Below are 26,484 nucleotides of genomic sequence, written 5' to 3'. Positions count from 1 at the left end.
GAATAATGAATGAGATAGATTTTTCCTCCCCCTGTAACATCTACGCCCTTGCGCGGTGAGGAATCAGGTTTTAATGTCGAAGGCCGGTGGGAGAGCGCTGTGGCCTCCTCTCCCTCTTGGCCCTGCGTTGCACTCTTAATTAAGGAAATGACAGCTCTCCTAGCACCAGCAGTAGCGCTAATGTAGGTAATAGTGTTACAGGCAGACACTCAAAAGTCAGTCTCTGGTGATTTTCTATCCCCAGAATCACTATTGACCTATCCCAAGCAGCCTCTCCACCTCAGCCTCTAAACAGAGTATTACTTTGGTCCACAGGGAGCCATCTGACTAAGAGCACCTGGAGTTATTGGCAGCAGATTATGCTCTGTGTTATTGTTAAGGGCTTTGGTGGGGGTAATGAAACTGAGCTAAATCACAGGTGATTTGGGCTCTCTTGCATTCTACAAGGAGTTAAGTAAATCACTTTAAAGCTTGCACTTCATACTTTCTTCTGCTTGTGTGTAACAGTAGGTTGTGGTTTGCCTGGGAGACATGAATGGCAGTGAAATGGCTCGTCTCTCTCAGCTCTCTGTAATGCCAAATCATTTTTTTTCCAAGTGGTATTAGCAAAATCAATTTTTCAACATTCTGGGACAGTAGGTTGTGGCATATTGATGGAATTAAACTTTGTGTGTGGTGCGGTTGTACTCCATCGGAGGGCATCCTTTGCGCTTCAGCAGCTCACAGATACCTGTCAAACATAAACGGTCAGAACCAGAGTTCCCAAAACCGCAGACCGCGATCCAGAGCTGATCCCAATTCACAATTTTACACTTTTGAAGCCTCAGTGTGGGGATTTAAGTTGTCATCTTTTATTTAATGTTACAGCAAAATATTGATGCTTTGCAACTATGTCACTAAGCATGCTTTAGAATGATGACAGATGTCTGAAGTGAGGAACGGGAATATTTAACAGTGATTGTGATTGTTTGTGCCAATGGCTTCTACCTGATCAAGTCAAATTTGTCCAACACCTGGTTGGTGTTCACAGACAACAGTTGGAAATATCTATCTTAGAAATCGGCCCATATTTTCTCCTTCCTGACGTGTTTGTTGACTTGATCAAATTGACTTTGCCTGGATTTACTCTTTCATTGGATGCAACTTAAAATCGTAAAAGATATGCTTACCAGTTTTATTTGTACATGGTAGGTTACATGATGATGGGGCTTTTTCCTCCATGCTTGCGAATGATTAAACATGCACCATCTCCAAAATGCAATAGTATAAAGCATCTTACTACTCATCCTTACAAATGAAGTACATGATCGTTGGCCTTCTTACCTTGTTAAAAATGTTTGGTGCCAGCCCTCAAATGCATCGAGTTCTGCCAGTCCTTACGATTTCTGCAGCTATTTATCGTTGTCTCTTTTCCTCATCAAAAAATATGAAATAAAATGGCCAGTTTTGTTTGTGCAGGCTACCGCACAGCCATTTTTGACAATTGTTACTGTGAAATCAACTAAATATCAACTGTTTGACACGCTTTTTAGGAGTTAACACTTTCTGAAGAGCATGACATCATCTGCAAAGGATCAATAGTGAAAAGATCCAATGGTGAATACTGCAATGATGATTTTGACTGCAGTTATGCTACATTTTGACCACATTTTTTTTCAACATAATCTCATTTTAACTGTAGTTTTTGGAATATTTTATTTTACCAGCAAAGACAGGAAAACCTGGTTGACATAGCAGTATGAGTCACGTTGACTGGGTTTTTGTGTGAAACAGTAGAAGGAATGTTTGGGAAAGCTATATTTTAGCCTAACTGTGGGTGCAGGGGGACAATAATTTGTTAAATAAGGGGGACAGGTCCCCTTCACACCTAATTATTGTGATGCCTATGCTTGATGTGCGCTTTAACATCTCGGTCAGTTAAATCTGTATCAAGTGCGGGGATCAGCATTGGAAAACCACTTTTATATAAAGATTGTGCACAGATGGCCTTTGAAATATAATACCCTGCCATTTTTTAAATTCAATCTCTGTAAGTTTGGGTTTTTGCGTAGATATATATTATAGTCATGATTGGTATTCGATATCTTGCGAGGTTCCAATTTTGCTCAAAAAGTTTTGATGTATACAAATAAGAAGTCTTAAAATATAATTTAATCTAAAATATATTCATATAAAAGATAAGTTAAGATATATTAATTTTAAATGTGCAGTTGAACCTCTTAATATGATTACAATTTTCTTCAAATACAAGTGATGAGATTGAATGTTCAGGATGTCGTTATTCGTTGTGCCGCTGCTCCAGGTGTTCCTCCTGTGTGGTTCCTCCTGCTTCTCCTGCGGCTGGGATGCAAAACAAGTGATGACAAAGGTGCTCACCTCCAGAGTTATCAAAGAGATGTGCACAATATTCAAAAGCTTACAAAGTTTGAGTGCAGAGCCACCCAAACATTGCTGTTTCATGCATTATTACTCCAAAACTTTATCAGACTTTGGGAGTGCTGTGGTGGCGCAGGGGTGAAGCACAACCCACATATGCAGGCCTTAGTCCTCGTTGCGGCCATCACTGGTTCAAGTCCCGGCCTGATGGCCTTTGCCACATGTCTTCCCCCTCTCTCATTACTCACTTTACTGTCTAGACACTCTCAAATAAAAGCTGCTAGAGCCGATAAAGCCTTAAAAAAGAAAAAAAAAAAAAACGTTAGGAAACTTTTAGGACTTTGAAGGGCAGATTCAAGCAAGTGTTGGGTTTTTGACCTACTGCAGAATGCTTTAGGATAGAGAACACCATGACGTCTTAAATTAAATTGTCATGAAAGTTTTGACTTTCCTAAAAATGAAACAGATTTTGAAAAAAGGTATTTTTTTTCTTCAAGATTTTCTAGAATTAAATTTGTAGTCAAAGATTCCACTTTAATATAATATATAAAAAGAAACACACACACACACACACACACACGCACACACACACACACACACTCATCATTCACTTTATTAGCTACATCTTGCTAGTGGGTTGGACTTTATTTTGCTTTCTTATCTGCCTTAATTTTTTTTGGCAGAAATTCAACAAGGTGTCAGAAGCAATCCATGAGAGATTTTGGACCATGTTGACATGATATGATCACACAGACGCTGCAGATCTGTTAGCTTCACAACCTCGAAGAGAATCTTCCTTTTACTACATCTCAAAGGTGACCCGACTGTGGAAGCCATCAGAATACAGTGATTTCATTGTGTTGTTCGAAGTAACCGGTTTGACTTGATCTGAGCTTTGTAGCATAGTGCTATTAGAAAATGGGTGCACTGTGGTCATAAAGGGATGGATGTGGTCAGGAATGTGTTTAAATGACAAGCATTGGGATTATTGGGTCTAAAATGTATTAAGAAAATATCCCCCAAACCATACCACCATCGCCACCATGACCTATTCATGCGTTCATTTTTTTCAATGTTGATTTGTCTAATTTTGGTGAGCTTATAAAAATTGTAGCCTCAGTCTCTTGTACTTAACAGGTGCGAGTGGCACCTGGTTTGGTCTTCTGCTGCTGTAGCCCATCTGCTTCAGGATGTAACATGCGTCGTGTTCAGAAACTGCTGCTCACTAGATATTTTCTCTCGTTTTTTTGTGCTGTTCTCTATTAATGGTTGTGTTTATCTGAAATATCTCTAAATCAAAAGCACTTTGCACTTTTAATGTTGAAATCATAATTTCATGTGGCCCGTTTTTGCTTTGTGTTAACCTGTAATTATTTCACTCAGCAAACAATTAGTAATGTAATTAAATTTGATTCTTTAATCCTTTTGAAATTTTAGCATTAGTTTTATGGATTACATTTCAAAAGAGAGAGACAGAAGAGAGAGAGGGGGGGGGAAAAATGACCGACAGCATCTTAATAGCAGACTCATGCACTCAGCCAGACATTTTCAAAAGGCCCATTATAAAAATGGGGGCCGGCTGTTCAGTGTGAATAGCTCGAATCGTTACCAGGGCTCTCTCTCGTACATTTGACAACTTACATAATGCATTTCCTAAAATAGCTTAAGTGTTAAAGCTTCTTTTATGGGCAAAAATTGATTCATAAATGCACTGAGGCGAAAGCTAACGCGAACACAAAGCTTTCAATAACACCATTTCATACAGACTGTCAATGAACGAAGCTGCTGCATTAGACGAGGTGGCATGCTGATTGCTTTATGAAATCCAGGCTAATTGTTTTGTGCTGCAGTCCTTGGGGCACCCTGCATTAAGACAGGCCGAATGAAGTCAAATAAATATAGCTCTTTGCACCCCCCTTTTCATACACACACACACACACACACACACACACAGATCGCAGAGGCCTTCTGCCCTGCGCTGCATTGAAAGTCACTCTCCAGTGGCCACTTTGGTGATCAATGCAAGCGAATTTATTTGGTGGTGGATATTGGCAATATTTCAGTGACATAAGTCACATTAAATTGGACCCCGTGCTCTGGAATAAATATAATTAGTTTTCTTACATAAAGGAGTATTTTCGATGGAAATGTCATGTCGCTGTCAGCGGGAGTTTAGATTGACAGCAAGAGAACGACCGTTTTCGACTAGTCAAGGCCAGGACGTACGTTTGTAGGCTAAATGGTCTTTAAATCTTCAATGGAAACCTTCTATTTAGGAGCACTTGGGGTGTTTAAACAGAACCTGCGCAGGAAGTTAAAAAAAATAACACATTGAATGTTCTGCTTGAATGTGTTTCCCCTGTTTTTACTATCGTTTGGCCTCTTCTTTCATCTCCCCTCACATCAATATGTCCATTCATTCCATTTTATCCACAGTGTGACCTGAGTACAATCACAGATTCAAAGGAATTTCTTTTAAGCAAAGGTTTGATCAAGAAATATGCTTTTCAGCCCCTTTTGAGTGCAACATTAATCTCCATCTAGAAATACATTAAAGAATCACTCACGCGGTTATTTTTTAAGAAATGAAAAGCTTAACATGCACAAAGATTCTAGTGATAAAAGAGGAATTGAAGACTGACTCCCTGGGTGTTTCTGCAGTCAGCTATTAAAGAAATTACACAAATCCTATGAGGGAATCTGTGCATGAGTATTTATTTATTATCGATTTTTGTCTCCTGTGATAAACATGTTAACGTTACAGATATTTGGGAAGAGATGAAGCCTTCTAAGTTATTGTGAGATGATGTGATGAAAGGCATCAAGCAATCGTTATTGGGTAGGTCTCCCACTCTGCTTATCAGATAAAATACATTATTAATGAGCAATATCTTAACGAAAGTCATCAGCCTTACTGTTTGGAGCTTATTGATCATTTTATTTTGTCATGTTCTTTTATCATAAGCTGAATTCCCTCATTTGGCTAATTGATTTTGCTCTGATGGTAATCTGATAACTCACCGCCTTTAAAGTCACTCAGTAGGGCTGCTTGGTTTTCTGTTTTTATCACAGTGTGGCGGCTGCATATCTAAGCATTCTTAATATGATCTGAAAGCTGATTTACAGTACAAAAAATTGTAAATTGTAAATTTCTTAGAAAACGTAATAAAATCCTCTCTCATAGCATTGCATTTTAGCTTTTCGGTTTTGGTCTAAATTAATTTATTTTCTTTTTTCCAAGTACAGCAACATTTCTGTGAAATGGTATTTGTCCCATTACACACTTGTCTTGTTTTTGCTTTTTCTGTCACATCTAAATGTGACATCTACATGTGACAGAACAAATTTTAATACTGGCAAAGACAACTTGAATAAACAAGGACAGTTTGTGAACTAGTTTTAACAGAAAAAACAATACGAAGTCGCCTCCGATGTCCGCCGGACTTTCTGGTGCAACATGTCAGTTGTTTTGTCTTTTGTATTTCAGATTTTTTCATCATCTCATCACATTAAACAGCCTGCATGCTAATTTTTGTGCTCATTTGTCCTTGGGAATACCCCATAATCCAACATGTTTATTAGAAGCATGAAAATCAAGATTATCTTTGGAGCCATCCTGATCATCCGAACGTCGGATGGGGAAAATCGGGTCAAAAATCATCATAATTGTCTTGCTGTGTGAACCAGACAACATTTTTGAATCATAGATACTGACCTCAATGGTGTGTGGTGCTTTAGATGTTGCTCTGTGTTCTTTTGTGACCTCCAGGATGAGTTGTCGATGCGCTTCTTGGAGTAATTTAGACCGACGACTCCAAGGAAAGGTCAGCACCCTTCAGGTTTCGTCCATTTGTGGATAATGGTTTTCAATGTGATTTGGTAGAGTCACAAAGGCTTTGAGACCCATTCCACACTGATGGATGCCAATCACTTTGTTTCTCATCCATTTGTTTTTGTCTCAAGATCATCATATTTTATAAATCTATAGTTAAATTAAACCAATAAACATGGTTAATTGCAGTTATTTTTTTTAATAACTACAAGGGCAAATATATTTTCGTATCGACCGAGGTTGGTCTGAATAAATAAATGAAAATTGAATTTTGTATTTACTTAGGTTATCTTTGTCTGATATTTATACTCATTCGACAATCTGAAACATTTAAGTGCAACAACAAAAAAACATTTTCAAAAAAAATATTTTCTATCTTTCACTTGTTTAAAGTCTGATATGTTCACATTGATCCTAATTCCAGATACTGAGTGCGCAGGGTGGAGCCATGCAGGCACAAAGTTATCTGTAATGGGTGAAATAATTGGTGAAAAGAGACTGGCTTGTCAAAACAGCAGCAGCGTTGCGAGGCTGATAAGCGGGAGGATGCGGACCTTTATCGAGAAGCAGGGCCATCAAGCCAGAGGTAGAAACCAGCTAGAAAAACCAGGCTTCCCCCTTGGGCTTTCACATCAGCCATCAAATGCGTAAGGTTCATTTGGTAGGTCACATCATTCACCAATTATTTGGATTTTATGCAAAGATGAAATGATTTTAGTTGGCGGAAGGGGGGCTTAAGATGTACCATGTAAATACATTTGACATGCAATAAGATCTTGTCGGCAGGATTCTTGAAAATAAAGTTTTTTGTGAGGAGCTTGAAACCACTGGACGGCCTTTAAAGAAGAAAAAAGAAAGAAAAGACCCAACGAACATCAGTTTACTCTTCTTTTGTGATTTTCCTTTTACTTGATCCTACAGTTGAAACGTAATAAGATTTTTTAACATTCACTGCCATCTTTGTGTGGCTTACAGTTTTGTGGATATTAAATGCATTTATACATGTTTGGGTGACTTTTTTCTGTAAATATGTTTAATTGTGGGCAGTAGTCTTCTGGTGTACCGACACACATCAAAGTTTTGCACAATGATCATCTTTTTGCTTTTGGATTAAGACTGTTGTAATTCTTCCTGTGAATATGCTTTATAGTTGTAAATAATAGGAATTCAAGCATTGCAAATTACAATCCAAAGAGTGAAAGAATTTTTTTTTTATACAGCACAACCCAAAAGTTTTACTTTACCTTATGTTCTTCATTAACCACTATATAACATGTTTTCAAACATCCCCCAAAAATGAGGGGTGGGAGGCATTCAGTTTTTGATAAAATATCGTGGTTATTGTTTATAAAGAAAATACATTTAAAACTGAATATATAGGTACGGATCTAGGAAATGTGTTGTATTATTTTCATGAAGTTTTAGGTTTTCCAAAATTCCACTTTTGCAGTTATTTTTCTGAATTCCACTGTTTTCATTCTAACCAAATTTGTTAAACTAAAAATGTGTAATTATAGAGTGAATGAAAAAAATTCAACAAATCAATACCCAAATAGGCGCACCTTCAATGTTATCCAGGTTTCACAAAATGTCATCTTCCTAAAATAATGGCCCAAGTAATTTTTTTTTTTTTCCCAGAAGTGATTTTGGTGACAAATTATAAGAGTGCTCTGGTTCAGCAGAAAATTGAAAGATTTTATAAGCATTTTCCTGTCAAACATTATGTGCAAAACAAAGAATTTTTGTTTTTCATGTTTTACAAAAGAAAATTGTCTATATAGAAATGCTTTAGAGTTGAACTCGACACCAAAATATTTCTCACAAAGAAACTTGGAAATAATAAACCCTTGTGCAACCATCCACTTCCATAATGATCATTTTTATATAAAAAAAATGATCTTTTTTTTTTTTTCTCAGAAATCTCAGAAATCTTAATTGAAGTAAATGATATGTCAGTGTTTCTGTGTTTTGGTGTCATGTCCCTGTGGCCTTCCATTTGCACTACTAAGAAATATCTGAAATGGCAGACAAAACTTTCTCCTCGCTTCTTCTGATTAAATGCTCAAACGTTTGCAGGCGTGACTGGCTCTTATTTGCTTACTTCTCCATTTTTCTACATGTAACTTTTAAGTGGTCATTACATGTATTCTTGTACTTGTACTTCCACTCAACTCTGGGCTGGAAAAAACATACTGGAACATTTTCTCCTAACTCAAACATTGCTAACTCTGAGCCTTTTGCTAAAGTTTTGAGTTTTTTCGTTTTTTCGGACGATGTCAGTGTTTGTTTTACTGGGTTGAATCCCGTCCACATGAAGATGAAATTAGGTGTCATGTAGGCTATGTGGATCCGGTGTTTTGGGAGACTATAAATGATCATTTTTGAGTGGAAAATTTTCAAAACGGCAGTTTCATACTTCAGTTGTGCACATGCGAGCCGCGTCTTTTTGAAATTATGACGTCGTTGCTCCATCTCTCTTTGTTGTAGTTGTGCAAAACCTTGCAACAATGTCACATTATTTTATTTTGCCTGAACAAGACATATTTTATTCTCAATTTGCATAATCAGAATTAAGTAATGATTTCATTAAAAGCAGTGGGAGATTCTTAATGTTTAATACGTTTAACAGGTCTTATTCTCAAAGTTTCAATGTATTTAACTTGAAATCCCTCATCTAGCACAAATCAGTCATCAACCACCAAATTCCTTTACATTGTGATGGAAACACCCCTCCTAAAGCCTGTGTGTCTACAGCGAGGTATCATGTGACGCTGATATCATGTAGGTAGAAGTTTAAGGGTCAAATCAGCCTCTCAGACCTTTTAGAGCAGCCCACGCTGGATGCACTGCTGAGAGATTATGTGAGATAGAGATTGCTATGATAACCAATCATCTGTGGCCTTTATTTTCCCTGCAGCCATCAGCAAGCTTATTATCATGTCCCTGTCTGCTCAGCTCCACTCTGCCCTCATAGCAAACAGGTCTAATTGTGTCTCATAGCTGCAGGCTCAGAGCAGAGGGGGAGAGGTGGGGGCAGCGGGTTTAGATGAGTGATACTCAGTGATGTAAATGGCTGAATAATATGGCCCCAGCGTTTGTGGTGGAGCTCTATCTCTCTGCGGTAATCTAGGCCATCGGGGACCCGCCAGTATGCATCATCCACCATCAATGAGTCTCTCTGCTGGTTGGTAATTTATTCAGTGCTACAGTGGTTATTGATAAAGCACTTAAATACAAATTCCTCCCCTCCTCACCCCCTTCCCCGCTGCCCGCTCTACTCAGCGCTGTAATATCACAGTTTGCTATGTGTTTATCTGCTTACAAAGTCTGTGTTGATCACAGGTTGAATTTCTATGTACGCTCTAATTTGTGCCTTTTCTGTGCTGCTCTCTCTCCGTCTCCCTTTCAGGAGTTCGTGACGGATCAGTTCAGTCTGACGCCAGCAGCAGTCCGTCTGAGCAGAGTCATCTGGGCCAGTCTCACCCAGGATACCCAATGGGCCCACAGGTAAGCAGGAGAATTTAGACAAATTAACAGATGAAAAAAGATGATTCTTGTTTATAAGAATAATTTCATTAAATTGGTGCTGTTAAAGATATATATGGTGCTGTTAAAGATATATATATATATATATTTTTTTTTTTGTCATTTTCTTAGTGTTGTAAATAGGAACTTAAAATGTCATTGTGATATTTTGTGGTACTATTGTAATAATGATACAAATTATAAAAAACTATTCTTTTTTTTTTTAGTTAAGTGCATTCGTGGCGAGTTAAACACAAATACTGTTGTTGCAAAACATTCCCATTTGAAACCGGCGTGTTCAGGACGCTACTTGCTTACAGAAATGAGAGTAACTGCATATAATTATATTTTTAAATTTACTGTTATTTATTGATGCTCTTGTGAAATGAATTGTGGCAAAAAATAACAAAAAAAATAACATTTCCAATAATACTGTCAGTTTTCTTTTTTATTTAACAACAGTAATGGGAACAAAAATAAATCAAACTTCATATCATGGTAAGAAATCTTTAATTGAAATGATAAACAATATGGCAAATGCCCACCCCTTGTTGTACATGAAAACCATTTAACTTAAATGATAAAACAAACAAAACATTTTTTTTATTTAGAGAAGATGCTTGGTTTGAATTCCTTTTATTACATAATCTAATTTAATAACTATGTCTGTACATAATATGTCAGTTATTATTCCAAATTGGGTTTCAGTCACCAGATCATCGCATCTGCATAAAGTAAAGCCCAAAATTATTTCTATCCCAGCCATATCTAGATTAAAAATTATTTTCATTGGACTGCATGGTGGAGCCGTTGGTAGCTCTGGTAATTTACAGAAAGGAGGTGCTTCGTTTGAATCCCTTCCTCGAGTCTCTGCATGGAATTTGCATGTTCTCCTTATGCATGGGCAGGTTTCCTCTTGGTTCTCCGGCTTTCTCCTAAAGTCCAAAAACACGACTGTTAGTTGGCGTCTCTAAAATTGCCCTTAGGTATGAGTTTGTGCTTGGTTAATTGTCTTATGTGCCTCTGTGTTGCCCTGTGATGGTACATCGATTCTGGATTACCAATCAGATTCAAGCCAAGACTACTAAGCTTGTATATTGCCAAAAGTATTAGCTTGAAGTAATGTTGGATGCCAAAGTCTGGCTCCCAGTCTGCTTTAGTACATTATACCGGGTCTAGATGAGGACTCTTTGAAGGCCAATCAAGTTCATCCATGACTTATCCATGACTATTTCCCTGAGGTTAGAAACATGAAATTGTCCACCATATCCTGCTGCAGCATTAAGACTTCCTTTCACTGGACCAGAAGAGACGGGTCTATCTTCTGACGCATGTCGTCATCCTATTATGTTTATTGGAATAGATTAGGACAGGGCTGTACAAAACATGGTCATTACATTTATTGAACAAACTCATTCTTAGATAATGACATTTTAGTCGGCTGAGGTCTGTCTATTTTGAGCTCCTTTCAGAATGAGATGTTTTAGGGCGTCTAGCCACTTTAAATCCAAATAACCTGCTGTTGGCCGTGCCCTTCTGCTCACTGTTTACTTTTGCACATAAAAATGAATGTAACAGATACACAATTATACAGCCATACATCTTTGAAAAGCAGAACACTTGTCTTTTCCAGCAGCCATTGTATAGCATTAAAGCCAGCTGACCAAATGTCCTGGAACTCAGCTGGGGTTGCTAAGAGACAGGCTGAGCTTCGCTGGTGTTGGTAGGTGAAGAGCAGTGCCTGCTGATTTGTGACGTTGCATTCAGAACATTTTTAAAATGGCTCATTTTCCAAACAGCAAAAAACATGAACTCATTGGGTGTTTGCTTTGTAAGTGCTTGGGCTGTTTTTAGAAGCAATAGTAACCAAAATGGAAGTACAAAGTAGGTCCCTTTTTAGACTTTATAGCAAAGTTGGCTTGATTGTGAACTACACCTTTTAGAGCCACTTTAAGAGAAAGCTTACATATTGAATGAGTGAATTTTCTACAAGGTTTCTTTCACGTGTTCTCTTTCCGTTCATGTTGTGTGTGAAACACATAAACACCCTCACTGAATGCTACGGTGTGAACTGTTAAAATATTTAGTCATCATACATCATCTTCAAATGTAATTGAGCGGCGGCGCTAACAAGCTGACAATACAGCCTCTGTCACAACAAGCAGAGAGCAAAGAGCCCGAGCCTGCAGCCCTGTTAATGGCTCAATCAGGCATTGTCCTATATGATTGGATTTATTGGCCTGGTGCCCTAGCGATGTTTAATGAACATCTATCTCGTTAGTGTTGCTCCAGTCAACACGCACTCAAAAAGCATCTCATGTTTCCTTCACACTGTTTAAGAAGCTGATTCTCCATGCTCTCATACTATGCTCAATGAGAGTCAGTTCTCATCAGGACAGAAAAAAAAGAGGAAACACAGGAAAACATCAGAGCTTTTCAGCCTAGTCAGGGATTTTTAAATGTTAAGAAATTCCAACTCAAAGAGCTAATTATATATTTAAGTTTAAAAAAAAAGTGCTTAGGGCTCTTTTTTGATTACATGAATCTGGTCAAAGATGCTGTTTTGGACGTAGATAAGAAAAAACAGAAGAGGCAGAGCAGCAGAAGCAAGCAGCACTTACAGTCTGAGCCTCAGCAGGCGGCTCTCAACAGTCACCATCTAATATATTAATGCTGTCAGTACAGTCTGTGAAGCTAACACTTTTCAGAAACAAAAGCGCTCCGCATGCCATACCCAATTCTCCTGCTCCAGGATCAATATGTTGTGATAGATTCTCGCCCCAGAGCCGGATATTGTTCGAACAACCATTATCTGATGGTAGTTTACCCAACATGAATCTACCTTCTTTCTGTTTCCCAATTGCAGTCAGGATGACAAAAGTCTGCTATCTGTGTGATTATGGGCAATTTCTCAGTGCCAGAGCTGCCAAGCAGATGGAGGGGCCTATTCTCCCCTGATGAGCCAAAAGGCAGGGCAGAACATCCCGTCCAGAGTGGGGCTGCTTCCTCTTCCAGAGCTCAACGCTAACCCTGCCTGTTGTGTCCGTGTGACCCCTATGAGACCACTTCTCAACACTTAGCTGTCAGTTGTGTTGAGCGTTGTGCAGCCGCTTTCCAGCAGCACCTACAGAGAGGACGGCAGACAGTTTTAAGGCCATAATCCAGAAGGTGGACTGCTTCTACGTCTGGATAAGTGATCCTTTGGGTTCTTCAGTCCATGAGCAAACTGAGACAGAACTTTCTACATCTTATGTTACAACTACAAACTTCATTGTATTTTGTGGAGGTTTTATGGAATAGACAATCACAAAATAGTGCATATCTATGATAATGCACTACAACATTGGAGATTTGCGGCTCATGTGGGAAAGCTATAAGTTATGCAGTCAATAAATCTTTATAGAAGAAGAAGAAGATCTCCGATTTTGAAAGACAATTTGTGACAAGACGTAGAGAGGACTCAACAAACCCATGTGAGAAGGCACTCTGTGATGAAGCTAATCAATGGATCCATCATCTACACCTGCTTATCCTTGCAGGATTGTGGAGGATTGTCTGCATCAGAGTTCGATCGCCCAATCACAACTCTCCAAACAAACTGGACTTTCTGTGCAAAGATCTAGAGTTTAATTAAAGCAGACTGAACAGAGCTGATATGAATGCACCCTAAGACATTTACCAGATGTTTTCCATCCAGTCAGTTTGAGCTATTTTGTTCAGAAGAATGAGCTAAAATTTCCGTCTCCAAATTTAGAGAACTGATGAGGCAAAATACCTGTTGCTATAAAGTATTGACTCAAGACAACTGAATACAAACAAAAGCCAAAGTTTTCAGATTTTAGCATAAATAAACATATAAATTAATGTTTCTGAATGAAACAAAGTAATGTGACTAAGTTTAATGCGTATAAGTTGTTTGTATTAGTGATGCTGTTGGGTTCAAATTGAGGTAATTCTGTTCTGACTCAATTTGTTCTCGCGTCACATCTTGATGAGTGCATTAGCAGTCGCTTCACCTCGTGATCACCTAAACATCAGAGATCTGTGCTGCGCTTTCTGTTGGCAGCTGCCGGCTTCTCCAAAGCTGTCTGTAATGATAAATAAATCAGCGCTGCATCTCATAATTGTCGAATTGTCTTTTAATGTTATTCCCTTCCATCTGTGGCTGTCTTTACTGTCAAGCTGGCCAATCTCATTTTGTTTGATTCACAGATGAAATGTTTGAGGATCCCCTTTGATTGGGTGCAGCGTCTATTTGAGATTAAATTTAGTCAAAAAAAAAAAAGCGAGATTACAAATGTGTCACTCGCCGCCAACAAACGCATCGTCTGTTTCTGTCCCTTTGAGGATTCTTTGAGCGCCCGAATTATTAATTCATTTTTTAAAGTTAATGGCAAATGCCATTATGTATGCTCTCAGATGCTTCGTATTGTCATTCGTTATGCACTGCTGTTGTATTTCAAAGCAAACGTTGAGGAGGAGGAATACTTTACAGTGTTTGCGAACAATCCTGTCAGCAGCACTCAAACTCTTTTTTTTAACAGCTCCGTATCGCAAACAAGTTTTCATTTGTTTCTGCGGCCTGAGATCTGTTTGCGATCACATAGAGTAGGTGCAAGCTCTCTGAAACATGCAAGGTTATCACTGTGACGTGCCTGTCTCCCGGGAGCACCGGTCCTGAGAGCAAAGTGGGTTCTTCTCACCAGCCAGCCTGCTCTGCATCCTGCACAGGCTGCAGACACGCCATGCAAAACAAAGCAGATAGCTGACAATTGGAGTTAAAGGCTTGTGAACTTTAGTGAGCACGGTGCAACCAGGCGTGTCCTGCAATGTCTGAGGAAGCCTACTTTACCGTGGACGCAATACAAGCTGACATAATGCTTTTATTATTTTATTTCAAACAATTCAATTCTGTGTTTACGCTGGGAGTTTTGTTGAACTTTGCAATATCTCCTGCCTCACATTGCTTGTACAAATCCATTTGACATGCACAAATGCTGACATAATTTCAAAAAGGTTGCATCGGATTGACTTAAATATGTCATGCCTGTGTATTTCTGCAGATTTTAACCAGTGGCTTAAAGCCCTAATATGTGTAGCTGGAAACCTGTTGGTTTGGAGGACACATTTCAAGTGAGTTTCTGCTGTGAAAAGCATCGTAGAGAGATGTTTATTTTGATGAAAACACATCAAATAACTCGCATCCTGTGAGTATTCCAGCAACAATTCCACTTTAACTTGCATAAATGAACAAATTGAACAGGACAAAAGACTGACATGTTGTAACCCTCTGCAAAAGAGCAAAGCGTTGCTGCTTTTTTCAAAAGCTCTGCCTGTTTCAAGCACATTATTCTATTTTGCCACTGATTTGTTCAGAGGGAAAAATGATTTTCTCTGGGTATTTATAAAAGATAAATGCTTAGCCTTCTTACAAAGACGGAGTTCTTTTCTGAAACAGCATTTCACATTATTCGACTGCTGACATGTGCATCCATCTAAACACATTCACCCGGATCAAGTAACAGATGCTAAGATTAAATGTCCATTTTCTGCGCACCACTCTTTGTTGTACATGATTTTTAAATGGCTAAATTTTCACTTAATCATAATGATCAGCACTAAGGATAAATTTACAGGAAAATACTAATACTGGAGCACGGCGGAAAGAGGGGTAAAATTTGTTTTTTCAGCCGAAACGGGAAAATTGACAGGTATGAGCTGCTGAGCAAAGAAACTGTCAATGCTTTTGCAAATTCATATGAATCATTTTGAATTGAATCTGATGTCATTATTCATGAATTGTTGAAATAAATGTTTAAGTATATTTTGTGTTTTATTTTTTTAAATATTATAGGTAACTTAGGAACCAAAACACCCCAAAATATGCAAAATTAGGTTTTGACGCAACTTGACGTGTTGGTTTAGACTAAATTGTAACACAATATTTATTTATAGTGGCACCTAAATATTCTCAGGGACAAATATTGAGCTGTATTCACCCCCTATAATCAAATTTGATACACAAAGTAAACAATTTTGGATTTTTTATTGAAAAAATGACAAGTGTGGGGTTTGCTTCAAATGAGAAATGAGGATACAGTTTTTATTATGTTTACATAAAAAAGGGACCAGAGAACTCAAAATTTTGATCTTTTCTGAAAAGTGAACACACCATACCTAAACACACTGCAGTGTGGATACTTTTACTTTGCAAAGAGCATGCTAAGTTAGCTATTATCAGGAGGTGTTATTAATGGGATCAGCACACAAGGTTTAAGTGCATTGTGTGTGTGTGTGTGTGTGTGTGTTTTTTAAAGGAACTTGGTTTTTTTTTTTGCCAAAGACATGTTAGGCTGCTACTTTGAAAAAGAGAGTGGTTTTCAGCAGATAAGAAGGTTAAACATATCATAGCAAAGTTTCTGTGTTTTAAAGATTTGAGCTTTCTAAATCAATGTTAACAGGTCAAAACTTTGGGAAAATCAGAGATTCTAGATGTAATTTAACAAAATACACACTTTTTAAATATCTGCCTGAGACAAAATGTCTTGAGAAGCATATATTTATACGTTTGAAAGAAATGCCACCCATTTTGCCACAACATTTTTGTTCATCTGGCTGATTATGGTGAATGTCCGTGTGGCTTTCTCCAGTCTCTCCTGGTGGCCCAGCAACTGGCCAATGCAGTGGGTGGCGTGATGTCCGGGGCGGCACCAGGCATGAACCAGCCCATCCTCATCCCTTTCAACGCAGGCGGACACCTCGGAGGACAGCAGGGCCTGGTGCTTTCCCTGCCCACGGCCAACATCCAGAGCCTGGTGGCTGCCGCCGCTGCAGGGGGAATCATGACGCTCCCCCTCCAGAACCTGCAAGGTGAGAGACGGTGCGAGGGGGAGAAGGGGAAAGGGAGAGGCATCGACAACAACTCAGCCAGTTGATGGGGTCAGAGATAAAAAACACTGGAGTTGAAAATCAATTTTCTTCATGGCTGCAATACTGACAAATTATTTTTTTTTTTATTCTACATGAAGATACAGCGAGCACAGACATTAAAAAAGTAGTTGCAGACAAAACGAATAACTGTTTTGACTAAGACTTGTGTGTTTATTTTCTGACATGGGAACTTTTTTTTTTTTACACAATGCTTTACAGTGGTCCTGAGCAGGTAAAAACCTTGAGGGATTTGTATCCCAAAAAGCAGCCATCCTGAAATTGCCTCGAGGTATAACCATATTAATTACAGGTCAGCGTTTTGCAGTGCAGCGCAGAAGCACTTTATGCCTCTTTCCTGTGCATAAGAGTGCACCCTACTTCACTTTTTTATCTCTTTTCCACCTCATCTGTCCATCCACATGGCTGTACTTATCCTTACCTTTTAAACTTTAATGCCCAAGTGTTCTCTTTTGATCATAGTTGTAAATGGTTTTCATTTTAATGTTTAAAACATTGTCTCTTTTATACCATTAGATTGAGGGATGGATGGGGAAACTGTCACTCATGAATCTTAGATGAGAGGAGCAGCACTAATGTAAAAAATTGTAAAGCGGTGTGTTTTTAGGATGCCGATTACAATAATGCCAGTGCAGCACAAAGTGCAGGGAATGCTGCTATCATGTGGGGAAATGGATGGGCAGATGCCCTTAGTGAGGAAATGTGGAGCGAGAAGCCTAATGGACACAAACATGCATAAATAACAACAGCCATCGCTGTGGGCAGAGCTTTTAATAAACCTGCATCTACCCAACAAGCCCTTCAATGTATCCGTCAGCAATGGACGATAATGGGCCCGGCAGGCCAGTCTGACTCGCACGTCAACACATCTTCGTTCTTGTCCACGAGGGACGACCCAGAGGCTTCGGCGATCTGATGAACTGATCGACAAACACATCGTCCGGGTGTCAGAACTCCATAACAAACGCCTCTCTGTCAGCGAGGAACAAACCAGAAGAGATTCTGAACCCAGCGTCCCGATGAAATTCTTCAGCCAGAAGAGATGGAGGGGAAGAAAGAAAAAAATATGTTGTGGAGAAATGCCTTTGTGGCAGATCTTTTTTTTTTAAGCGAGTGGACTGACAGACCGCCTGTTCGCACGTCCTCCTATCTGAAGGGGATGCATTGAAGGGACCTCCGTGGAGAGAAAGTGACACAAGTCACGGGTGAAGCTAAATGTCTTGACTGTGTCCGGGGCCCCCTGGCCATGAGGCGCTCCTTCACTCTCCCCTGTCCGAGTTCATCACAGCTCCGCTGAATGAGGCCTGCTGGCACAGCACCTCTGTCAGACAACTGCGGCTCTGGCCTCTGCCCCGGTGTCCCCCTCTCCCCCCCTGCTCAGCCGCTTCAGGGCTCCAGGCCTGATTAATCACACATATTATACAGCGCTGCGCTGTCGCCAGGGAGCAGTCAGCTCATTTCACGACCTCCGAAGCAAGTGTGCTTTACAGCATTTACACGCTGCTTTCTAATTAGCGTCAGATCAGACACGAGACAGCAGCCAGGCGCAATAATGAGGCACTGGGAGGAGTCCAGTCAATGTCTGCGTTTAAATGTAATGAGGCAGTTAATGACCAGCTAATAAGGCTGTTTGTCTCACAGAGTGGGTGGTTTAGGTTGGGGGAACATCAGGGCCTGCATGTTGGTGGTTTGGAGCTTCAAGCTGGGAGAAAGCAGACAAAAATTAAGTTTCACTGTTAAGTAAAATTGTCATAATGATACTTTAAGTCGGAACCAAATGAAGAAGAACTCGATGGAGTCAAACAACAAGGAAAACCTGAATAACAGAGGGGAAGACAGTAATGGAGTGCAATGGAAGGAGCCAGTAAAGAAGAATGAAAGGAGCGTTATATTTAGGTGTGGGATTTTAGCCCATTTATTTTTACACAATCACTGTTTTTTCAGATTCTGGAGTCCTTTATTGCATGTTTCTGGTGAAATGGTAAATCTGGTGCACAAGCTATATCTGCTTCTGTGATGGAGTATTAGGGCCATGGTAGGAAACATTTTAAAAATTACAAGAATAAAGTCATAATGTCATGATTTTATTCTCATAATATGTGACAGTCATAAATAGCATTATAACTTTATTCATAATAATATGACTTTGTTCTCGTAACATTATGACTATTCTCATAATGAATTTTTTTAAATTTTCTTATTGTGGCCCTATTACTCCATCCTAACAAGGTTTTGGCCCACTGGGAATTAATTATTGCTTAAAAAAAACAGAACAGACCATTAAGAAAATTGGTAATAATTTTAGCCTGGTGGCAGATATGCTGGATGGACCAAATTTGTATCATTTCTTTTTTTTTTAACTGCAGTTGCGGGCCTCAAAAAATCAGTCCAAGGGCCACAAACGGCCCCCGAGCCTCACTTTGGACACCCGTGGTTTAGGTGGAAGTTAATGTATTTGCAGGTTTTCAGTTGTGCATTCTGTATTTGTCTCCACAACTTTATCACCGACCCGTCTGCTGTGTTCCTTGGTCTTCATGATGCAGTTTGTTCTCTAACAAATCTCTCAAGCATTCACAGAACAGCAAGACTTATATCACAGTGGACTTTATTTACTAATTAGGTGACTTCTGAAGACAATATGTTGCATTGGATTTTCTCAGGCTGTCAGTGTAAAAGCAGGCTAAGTACAAACTCGCAGCACACTTCTCAGATTTATTCTGCACAAAACAGAAAGAACATTTCGATACAGCTCAGGGGGTAAACTCTAATCATAAAAAGAAAAATGGAGGTTTGATCACGTGTTCCGATCATGTTTATCAAAGCTGGTTCTGTGAGATCTGATGTTGACAGCAGCGAACCAGCTGGTCCACTGCGAGCTTTAAGAGGGCAGCCCTCTCAGACTGTGATGAATAACTATCACTGTAATGGGGTTGTGCTGTAGAGTCGGAGCAGTTGCTTAAATAAAACTGAGCAGCATCTTGTGGCAGACTCAGTAAACACAGGCACCAGTGTAACTGGTTATTTGTCAAAATGATTTATGCCTGCAAACATGCAGTAAAAACAAATTCCCAATGAAACTAAACAAGGGGGAAAGTTATCTTTTGTGACAGAGTGCACACAATTCTAGCTGACTTCACAGAGGCAAAACTAGGTTGGGTCATGCTGGAGGTCTAGAAATTTGATGGCAGATAATAAAATCATATTTGATTTCTATAAATTCAGATTTAAGTGTGTTCGACACGTACAGACAAAACATTCTGGGATATTTGTTGTTCTGCGCGAGGCAAAGTTTTGCTGCATTTTAAATAGGCGTTCTTTCTGCTTCATTTTATAACAAGCAAAGTGCGATTACCATACTTGTAAAACTAGCAGTATCAAACTATTGTACATGTAATAGTTTGTGCTTCCATTGTGGAAGCAAGTAGAACAAAGTCATCTGTCTGCTCCTCTCCTCCACGACTCACTCAAAGGTAATTCAAGGAGCTGCTTTACTGGAGTGCTTTCATATTAATAAGCACATCCCATCTCATTTGCTGTGAGCAGAAAGCCAGGCAGCACATCACATCACAGAGCTAAAGTTCTAATGGCGAGGTGAGAGCATTGTTCCTCTGTACTCGTCCACAGGAAACACAAAACAGCACTCAAGCTCCCTCACGGAGGTCGGCTTCCCACTCACCTGCAGTAATGAGACGCCGTGTCAGTGCCAATCAAAGGAGCGTGTGTCGTTTGGATGAAAATGCTCAGCGGCGTCGCTCGCTGCTTTTTGGGATCGGCATGATACAAATTAGGGAAATCACTCTGCTCATTACACCACCAAAGGGTGGGCTCCTGGGGGAAGAGCCAAATGTTTCCACACTAGTTAGACATGTCAGACTGGATCCCTTCTGCCTCAGCTGATTGCTGCTCCTTTAAGAGGTAAGCTCAACAGGCCGGGCCTCTGACTTAACCTCTGTCTGCTGAGAGAAGCCCACTGTGTCCCTTCCACTCATTACATTTTCTGAGCCACAGAATATCAGACATTCTTCCTGTGTTTGCTGCTGCCACTCAAACCTACAGTATGTTTTACTTCATTTTGAGGAATAGAAAATATTATAGCTACACTCCAGCTATTTTTTAATTGATGTTATTTCCATCGTTTAAAACAGAAACATGTGATTCTAAACACCAACTAAGAATCCATAGCAACCTGCCAGGAGGTCGTTTCATACCTGCAAACAATAATTTATACTCTACTCATAGTCCACCAGAAGGAAGTGAGGTTGTAAGACTTCACTTTAAGGGGCAGCATATTATAAAATCAACTTTTTTCTCTTATCTACAGAAACATTGTGATGATGTGCAGAAGCTAAGTATTGGAAAGCACAGTAGCTCTCCAGTTATCACGCATTTATGTCAATAAGATATTCAGCCGATTTTCTAATGTCACTGAGCTCGACTCCAGGGTATTTATTTAATGAAGTCAAAGGTAAAATGGTTCTGTTTATAAAGAACAGACTACTCCACACTCCAGTTAATATTATTGTGGGGGATGGGTGGTTGGTAGACTAACGGGTCAGATTTTCAACTTTTGCTACTCATTATGATTTTGCACATGCATTGTCATGGCTGTCCCCAAAGCATAAGTAGAAATGTTGATTTATTTAAAAATAAATCTATTTTAAAATTACAGCACAGGCTTAGCTATTACAATTTGTTTTTGTCTTTTCCAAAGTAGTACATCAAATTTTAAACATTTCTAAAAGAGCTACAGTTTGTCCTAAAATTCATAATGTTTTCCCACAGGAGGCACTCCTTGTCATAAGAAATATTTGAAATTGCAATATTCTGAGATAAAAGACTTTTGTAAAGCAAAATGTTGAATTTCCTATTGAGGGTGATTGCAACATCTACACCAAAAATAATAAATTAACTAATAAGACATGCTGTGTCCAAAAGTATTAAACTGATCAGACTGAGCTTAAAATCAAATGTACTTGTTTTTTCTATTTTTTATTAAAAAGATTCACTTTAAGGTAAAATAAAGTTTCAGATGCAAGGATGGTATTTCACATATTATGGTTCTTTTAGACTGAGCAGTCAATAAAAATCATATTTAGTCTTGATAGTAAAAAATGTTTGGGGAATAACTGAGCTTGAACAACGATCTGGTCTTGCACTGAAAATAATTACTTGAGTGTTTCTAGAGAGATTTTATTTTTATTTTTTTAAACAAAACTTGTGTATTATGGAACCTGAGAATGCATGTGCAAAATATCCACGTTAGTGTGGACAAGCAGTTAATGTGGGCTCAGTCTGCACTTTTTTTACCCTAACATCTGTCATCGTAACACAGTAAAGCCCGGGCCCATCCCTCTTCGATTATCGCTGTTTAATTTGAAGTGTTCTCAAGCAGAATGCATTCCACATCGTCCTTTAATGATTTAAGTTTGCTGTGGTTGTAGGATGACTCACAGCGGAGAGAGCTGCATTAAATAAATAACAGTGATAAAATGTAGACCTCATACATTTCAAAGCTAATGCAACTAGCGGTGCAATAGGAGCAGCTGCACACAGTCCTGGAGCGGTAATTTGATTGATTTGTTGTGACAGCAGCCAAATAATTGAGAGTGAGAGCTGCTGCTGCTGCAGATGAAGCGCAGGCAGAGGCAGGTTCGCCAGGCAGTCCCAGCAGATACGGCACCCGGCTTCTCATCTCTGCCATTGATATCTGCCAGTGTTTTTATTGTTTGTCTTCAATAAGCAGCTTGGAAACGTGCGGGGTTAGTCGTTGTGACAGACGAAAGGAAGATAAAAAAGTCAGCTAATCAAAACGCACAGGGGAGCATTAAGAGGGTTAGGATCAAAAACTCAAATTTACATGCTGGGGTTTACTGTACATGCACCCATGAACACTTCACACTCCTGTGAGACTGATTGTTTCCTTCATATGTGTTTTGAAGCAGAGATGTAAGTGAATTTTACCTCCTGCTGTTTGCTTGTTGCAGACATGCTAATCATGTGTTGTGCATTCAGGTTGTACATTTGTTATTATACTTTCACACTAAAAAGAAAATGCAAAAATGTGCCACAGCTTATTTGAATATACAGTATGACTCTATTATGCATTCTCCCACATAGTATGTGCTCCCTGGTACAAAACAATAGCACTGTTTGTCTTAAGCTTCTGACTCTTGACTCATGTTTTGTTTCTGCGGATGGTGGCAGTGTCATTCTGGTGCAGCAGTGCCACAGGACAACACGCTTCCAGAGCACAGAAAAGAAAGAAACAGAGGAAAAAGGAAGGAGCAGGGCGACTCTCCATGGCACTGTGGAAGACAACAATAATATTGTTAATCAGATGTGGCTGTTTCTGCTGCTCCTCAGCAAACCCTGACATCTGCCCCCACTGGTAAACAGAGAGGGAGGCTTTTTGCAAACCTGCTGCCATAAACACACAATCTACAAGACAGCCTCTGTGCATTACACACTGCCTGTCTGCACTGGGTGTACACAGAGAGCGGTGCATTTATTGCAAAGGGTTTTACTCGAGGAGACAATGAGCCATGTGTATTGTAAGAGTTAGGAGGGTGAATTTGACAACAATTATAGGAATTATAGAATGCCTCCCCATTGTTTGCTTTTTTTCTCTGATTTCATACCCATAAAAACACCATTTCACGCTTTTTTATGTCTTATCACTTTATTGTAGTGGTTTAATGAGACATCCAACTCAAGAAAGTCAAGTTCACAAGAACGAAAAGATGCAACTTAATTTATATTTTTTTTAATAACTCAGATTATACATTTTTGGGTTTTCAAATAAAGTAGCATCACTTATTACAAACTGTTTAATTATATCTTTTAAAATTATGTTTATTTACGTTTTCCATTTAGGAAAAATACAAAAAACACGAAAACCAAAACGTACAAACCAAATTTCTAAATGGACTCTGAAGACCAAAAACAAAAATGATTATGTGACACTTGGTGTTACTATACGTTCCATAAATTGTCTTAAAGAATCAGTAATGAGTACAGAATAACCAACAGCTGCTTTTATTGGACCATGTCTTTTGCTTTTCATATTTATCCCATTATATGAAAAAAATGGTAAAAGCACAGGTCTTATTAGTCTTGTATTCTAGGTTTTGAATTCGATATCTAAATGCAATCTTGAAGAAAATCCGAGGAGCTTCCCACTCAGGTATTATTTGTCAGATTCACATAACCATGTTTCTTTAAAGTGAATTACAGAAATCATAGGTTGTCAAGATCATTCCCAAGGACTTCCATTAGCATCAGCCTTAATACTCATTTTTGAAAAATAAATCCCAATGTAAAACCTACTAGAAATAAAGAATTAAGCAACTTGCGATGTACCTATAATACCTATTCCCCACCCAAAAAACGGGGTACGAAATGAACATCAGAAAATGTTCAGTACAAATTATTTATCTAATTTACATCAGTTTCCCAAAGGAAGACTGTCATAAAACATGCACAACATGCCAAATTACAGTAATGTTAATTCTGCTGTTTCATACCATTTGTAGTTTTGGTCGCTTCTTAGTTGATTGCTTTTAGTGCTTGAAAAACAGCAGGATGTTTCATATCAACAATATGTCAATTTGTATCCACCTGGCATCTTGTCAATAATTAAATTGGCACCAATCAGACTAGCCTGTAGCCTACTGATTAGTCTAATTTTATAGCACATGTCAACTTCTGTAGCACGCTAAGCTTGGTCATCAAGCCAAGCCATTTGAGCATTTAATGTACCATTTATTCTTTCCATTTTAGCAATACATTTTCTCACAACTTACATTCCTACGTGTAGAGATAAAAACTTTCAACAATTATGTCATATCTAGAATAACAATTGTACAAGTGAGAAATAAGTTTTAGATATTTGAAAAGCCCTGATTTGTTCTAGAAAGATAATTTTTGAGAGAGCTGAAATGTTTATTGTGGATATAAGAACAATGCCATTTTCGTTATATGTGGATTTTTGGTTTAAAGTGTTTCCCTAGCTATTAAATATTAAAACCACTTTCCATAGAGGTATACCTTGAAACTGCTAACCAGCCACTGCGGGTTGGCATAGATCAGAAATGAAGATGGCAAAAGGAAGCTTTGGAGAGACAGAAATTATATTCTGTGTGTAAATAAGAAAAAAAGAACGTATAGAGAACGAAAGTCATCTTAAATTACTTCTTTTGTAACCTGCTGTTATATAGAAATTACTTAGAATAAACCAGGAGCGGGCCTCTTCCTAATAGGAAAATCGCTATTATAAACGAGCATAAAATCACTAAAACTATTCTACGATTCCTTAATAAAGTTATTTGATGGATATATTCACAATGTATCCCTATAACAATCATGCATAATTAATAGAGTTAATCTCTTCATTATCATGAGCCATTTTATTGTCGAATAGATTTGCCAATGACCAAGTTACAGCTAATAAGTATTGAATTCTGGATTAAAACATACATTGGTGTGTTGTTTTTATGATATTTTGGTGCTTGTAAAGTGCCTCCAGTAAATGGCTTGACCGCTTGACCCCGGAGTTGTTTTGTCAGAATTACATCCCACTTTTTGCTTTCCTCTTCGGGCCGCAGTGTTTCCAAATGATTTGCCTCGTTCCTGTGGTGCCATCTAGTAGCTTTCAGCAACAATCTGTAGTCAAGGATTTTAACTGGGAATTGATTTGTGATTTACATGGTCAGTGAGGGGAAAATGAACTTATGAAATGTTGTAAATGAAATATTAGAACAAGGTGCAGTGGGAGGAGGCAGACAGAGATGGTAATCTTCTGGAACTGGAATTCCTGCCTGGCAGAACCGGGTGACATTTTACATTTATCTGTGTTCTGCATGAGCTGTAATGTTAATGGTAATTTTATGGGACTGAACCGAAATGAAAATGGTGTTATCACCAACTGCTTCAAATGTGAAATTGTGTAAAGGAGCACAGCTGCATCCTTTATTTCCTTTTCCTGGGTAATGTGAGTTATTGCATGATCTGTCAGATGAGGCTGAATGTGTGTATTCAGCTTTTTTTTCATCAGCCCATTCTACTTTTACCACCTTATAACTCTCACAACTCTGTTTTGATTTTAGTGTAAATGATTTAAAGCATATATTTGTTTTTAGAACATTTCTCACAATATTTTAACAGTTCTTTCCAATTTTATGTGTAATTATCCGTATGCTTCGATAAGTTAAATTTCAGACTTTGGAACACATTTGAAGAATAACTACAATTTAGGATTTACATTAATTCACCAAAATAAGATGGCTGAATAACTTTGTCTACTTAAGCTTGTGTTTTTTTGGTTCTGTCATTTGAGCCCATTGCCTTCACACATAGCTGTCACATAGTTTTATTACTGCTACTTGTCAGTAGTTTTAGGAATCCTTTAAAATTCCTGTTCATAAATCAAATCTTGGTAAAGCTTTTGTCATAGATTTTTTATCTTCTCGTCTATCTTGGCATATTGAAAAATTAATAGATATAAACATAAGGAAATGCATCTGGTTTTGTGGATGTCTTAATACGTATGGCGGTGATGATAGCTATAGTGTGTGTATCTTGGGATCAGCAGTGTGGAGTTCACAGTGCACAGGTGCATTAGGACAGGGATGGTTACATTTGATGTGACATTTACTCATTTTCACTTCAGTTTGTTTAAACAGCATTAATTCATAAGATAGGTCATTTCAAGGCATGGACACCTACATTCCAGTTCATCCTAGTTATCAAACAATGCAGTCAAATTCAGTTTAATTTCCTGACTGGTCGAAACGTTTTCATTTAAG

The 26,484-nt window shown here is 38.6% G+C and overlaps 1 protein-coding gene across 6 annotated transcripts in view; it reads left to right on the top strand.

Annotated features, from left to right (window-relative positions):
• The window catches only part of pou6f2 (POU class 6 homeobox 2), a 95,361-nt gene that overhangs the window by 18,050 nt on the left and 50,827 nt on the right, over positions 1-26,484 (top strand). For all 6 annotated transcript variants that reach the window (XM_016680209.1, XM_007569109.2, XM_007569106.2 and 3 more), the window contains 2 exons: positions 9,618-9,715; positions 16,384-16,603. In XM_016680209.1, coding sequence (XP_016535695.1) covers positions 9,618-9,715; positions 16,384-16,603 — 318 coding nt within the window. The remainder of the gene's footprint in view (positions 1-9,617; positions 9,716-16,383; positions 16,604-26,484) is intronic.

This window comes from Poecilia formosa, unplaced genomic scaffold (genome assembly GCF_000485575.1).
Source record: "Poecilia formosa unplaced genomic scaffold, Poecilia_formosa-5.1.2 Scaffold236, whole genome shotgun sequence".
In the NCBI taxonomy this organism is placed as follows: Eukaryota; Metazoa; Chordata; class Actinopteri; order Cyprinodontiformes; family Poeciliidae; genus Poecilia; species Poecilia formosa.
This window is presented reverse-complemented; position numbering and strand designations above follow the sequence as displayed.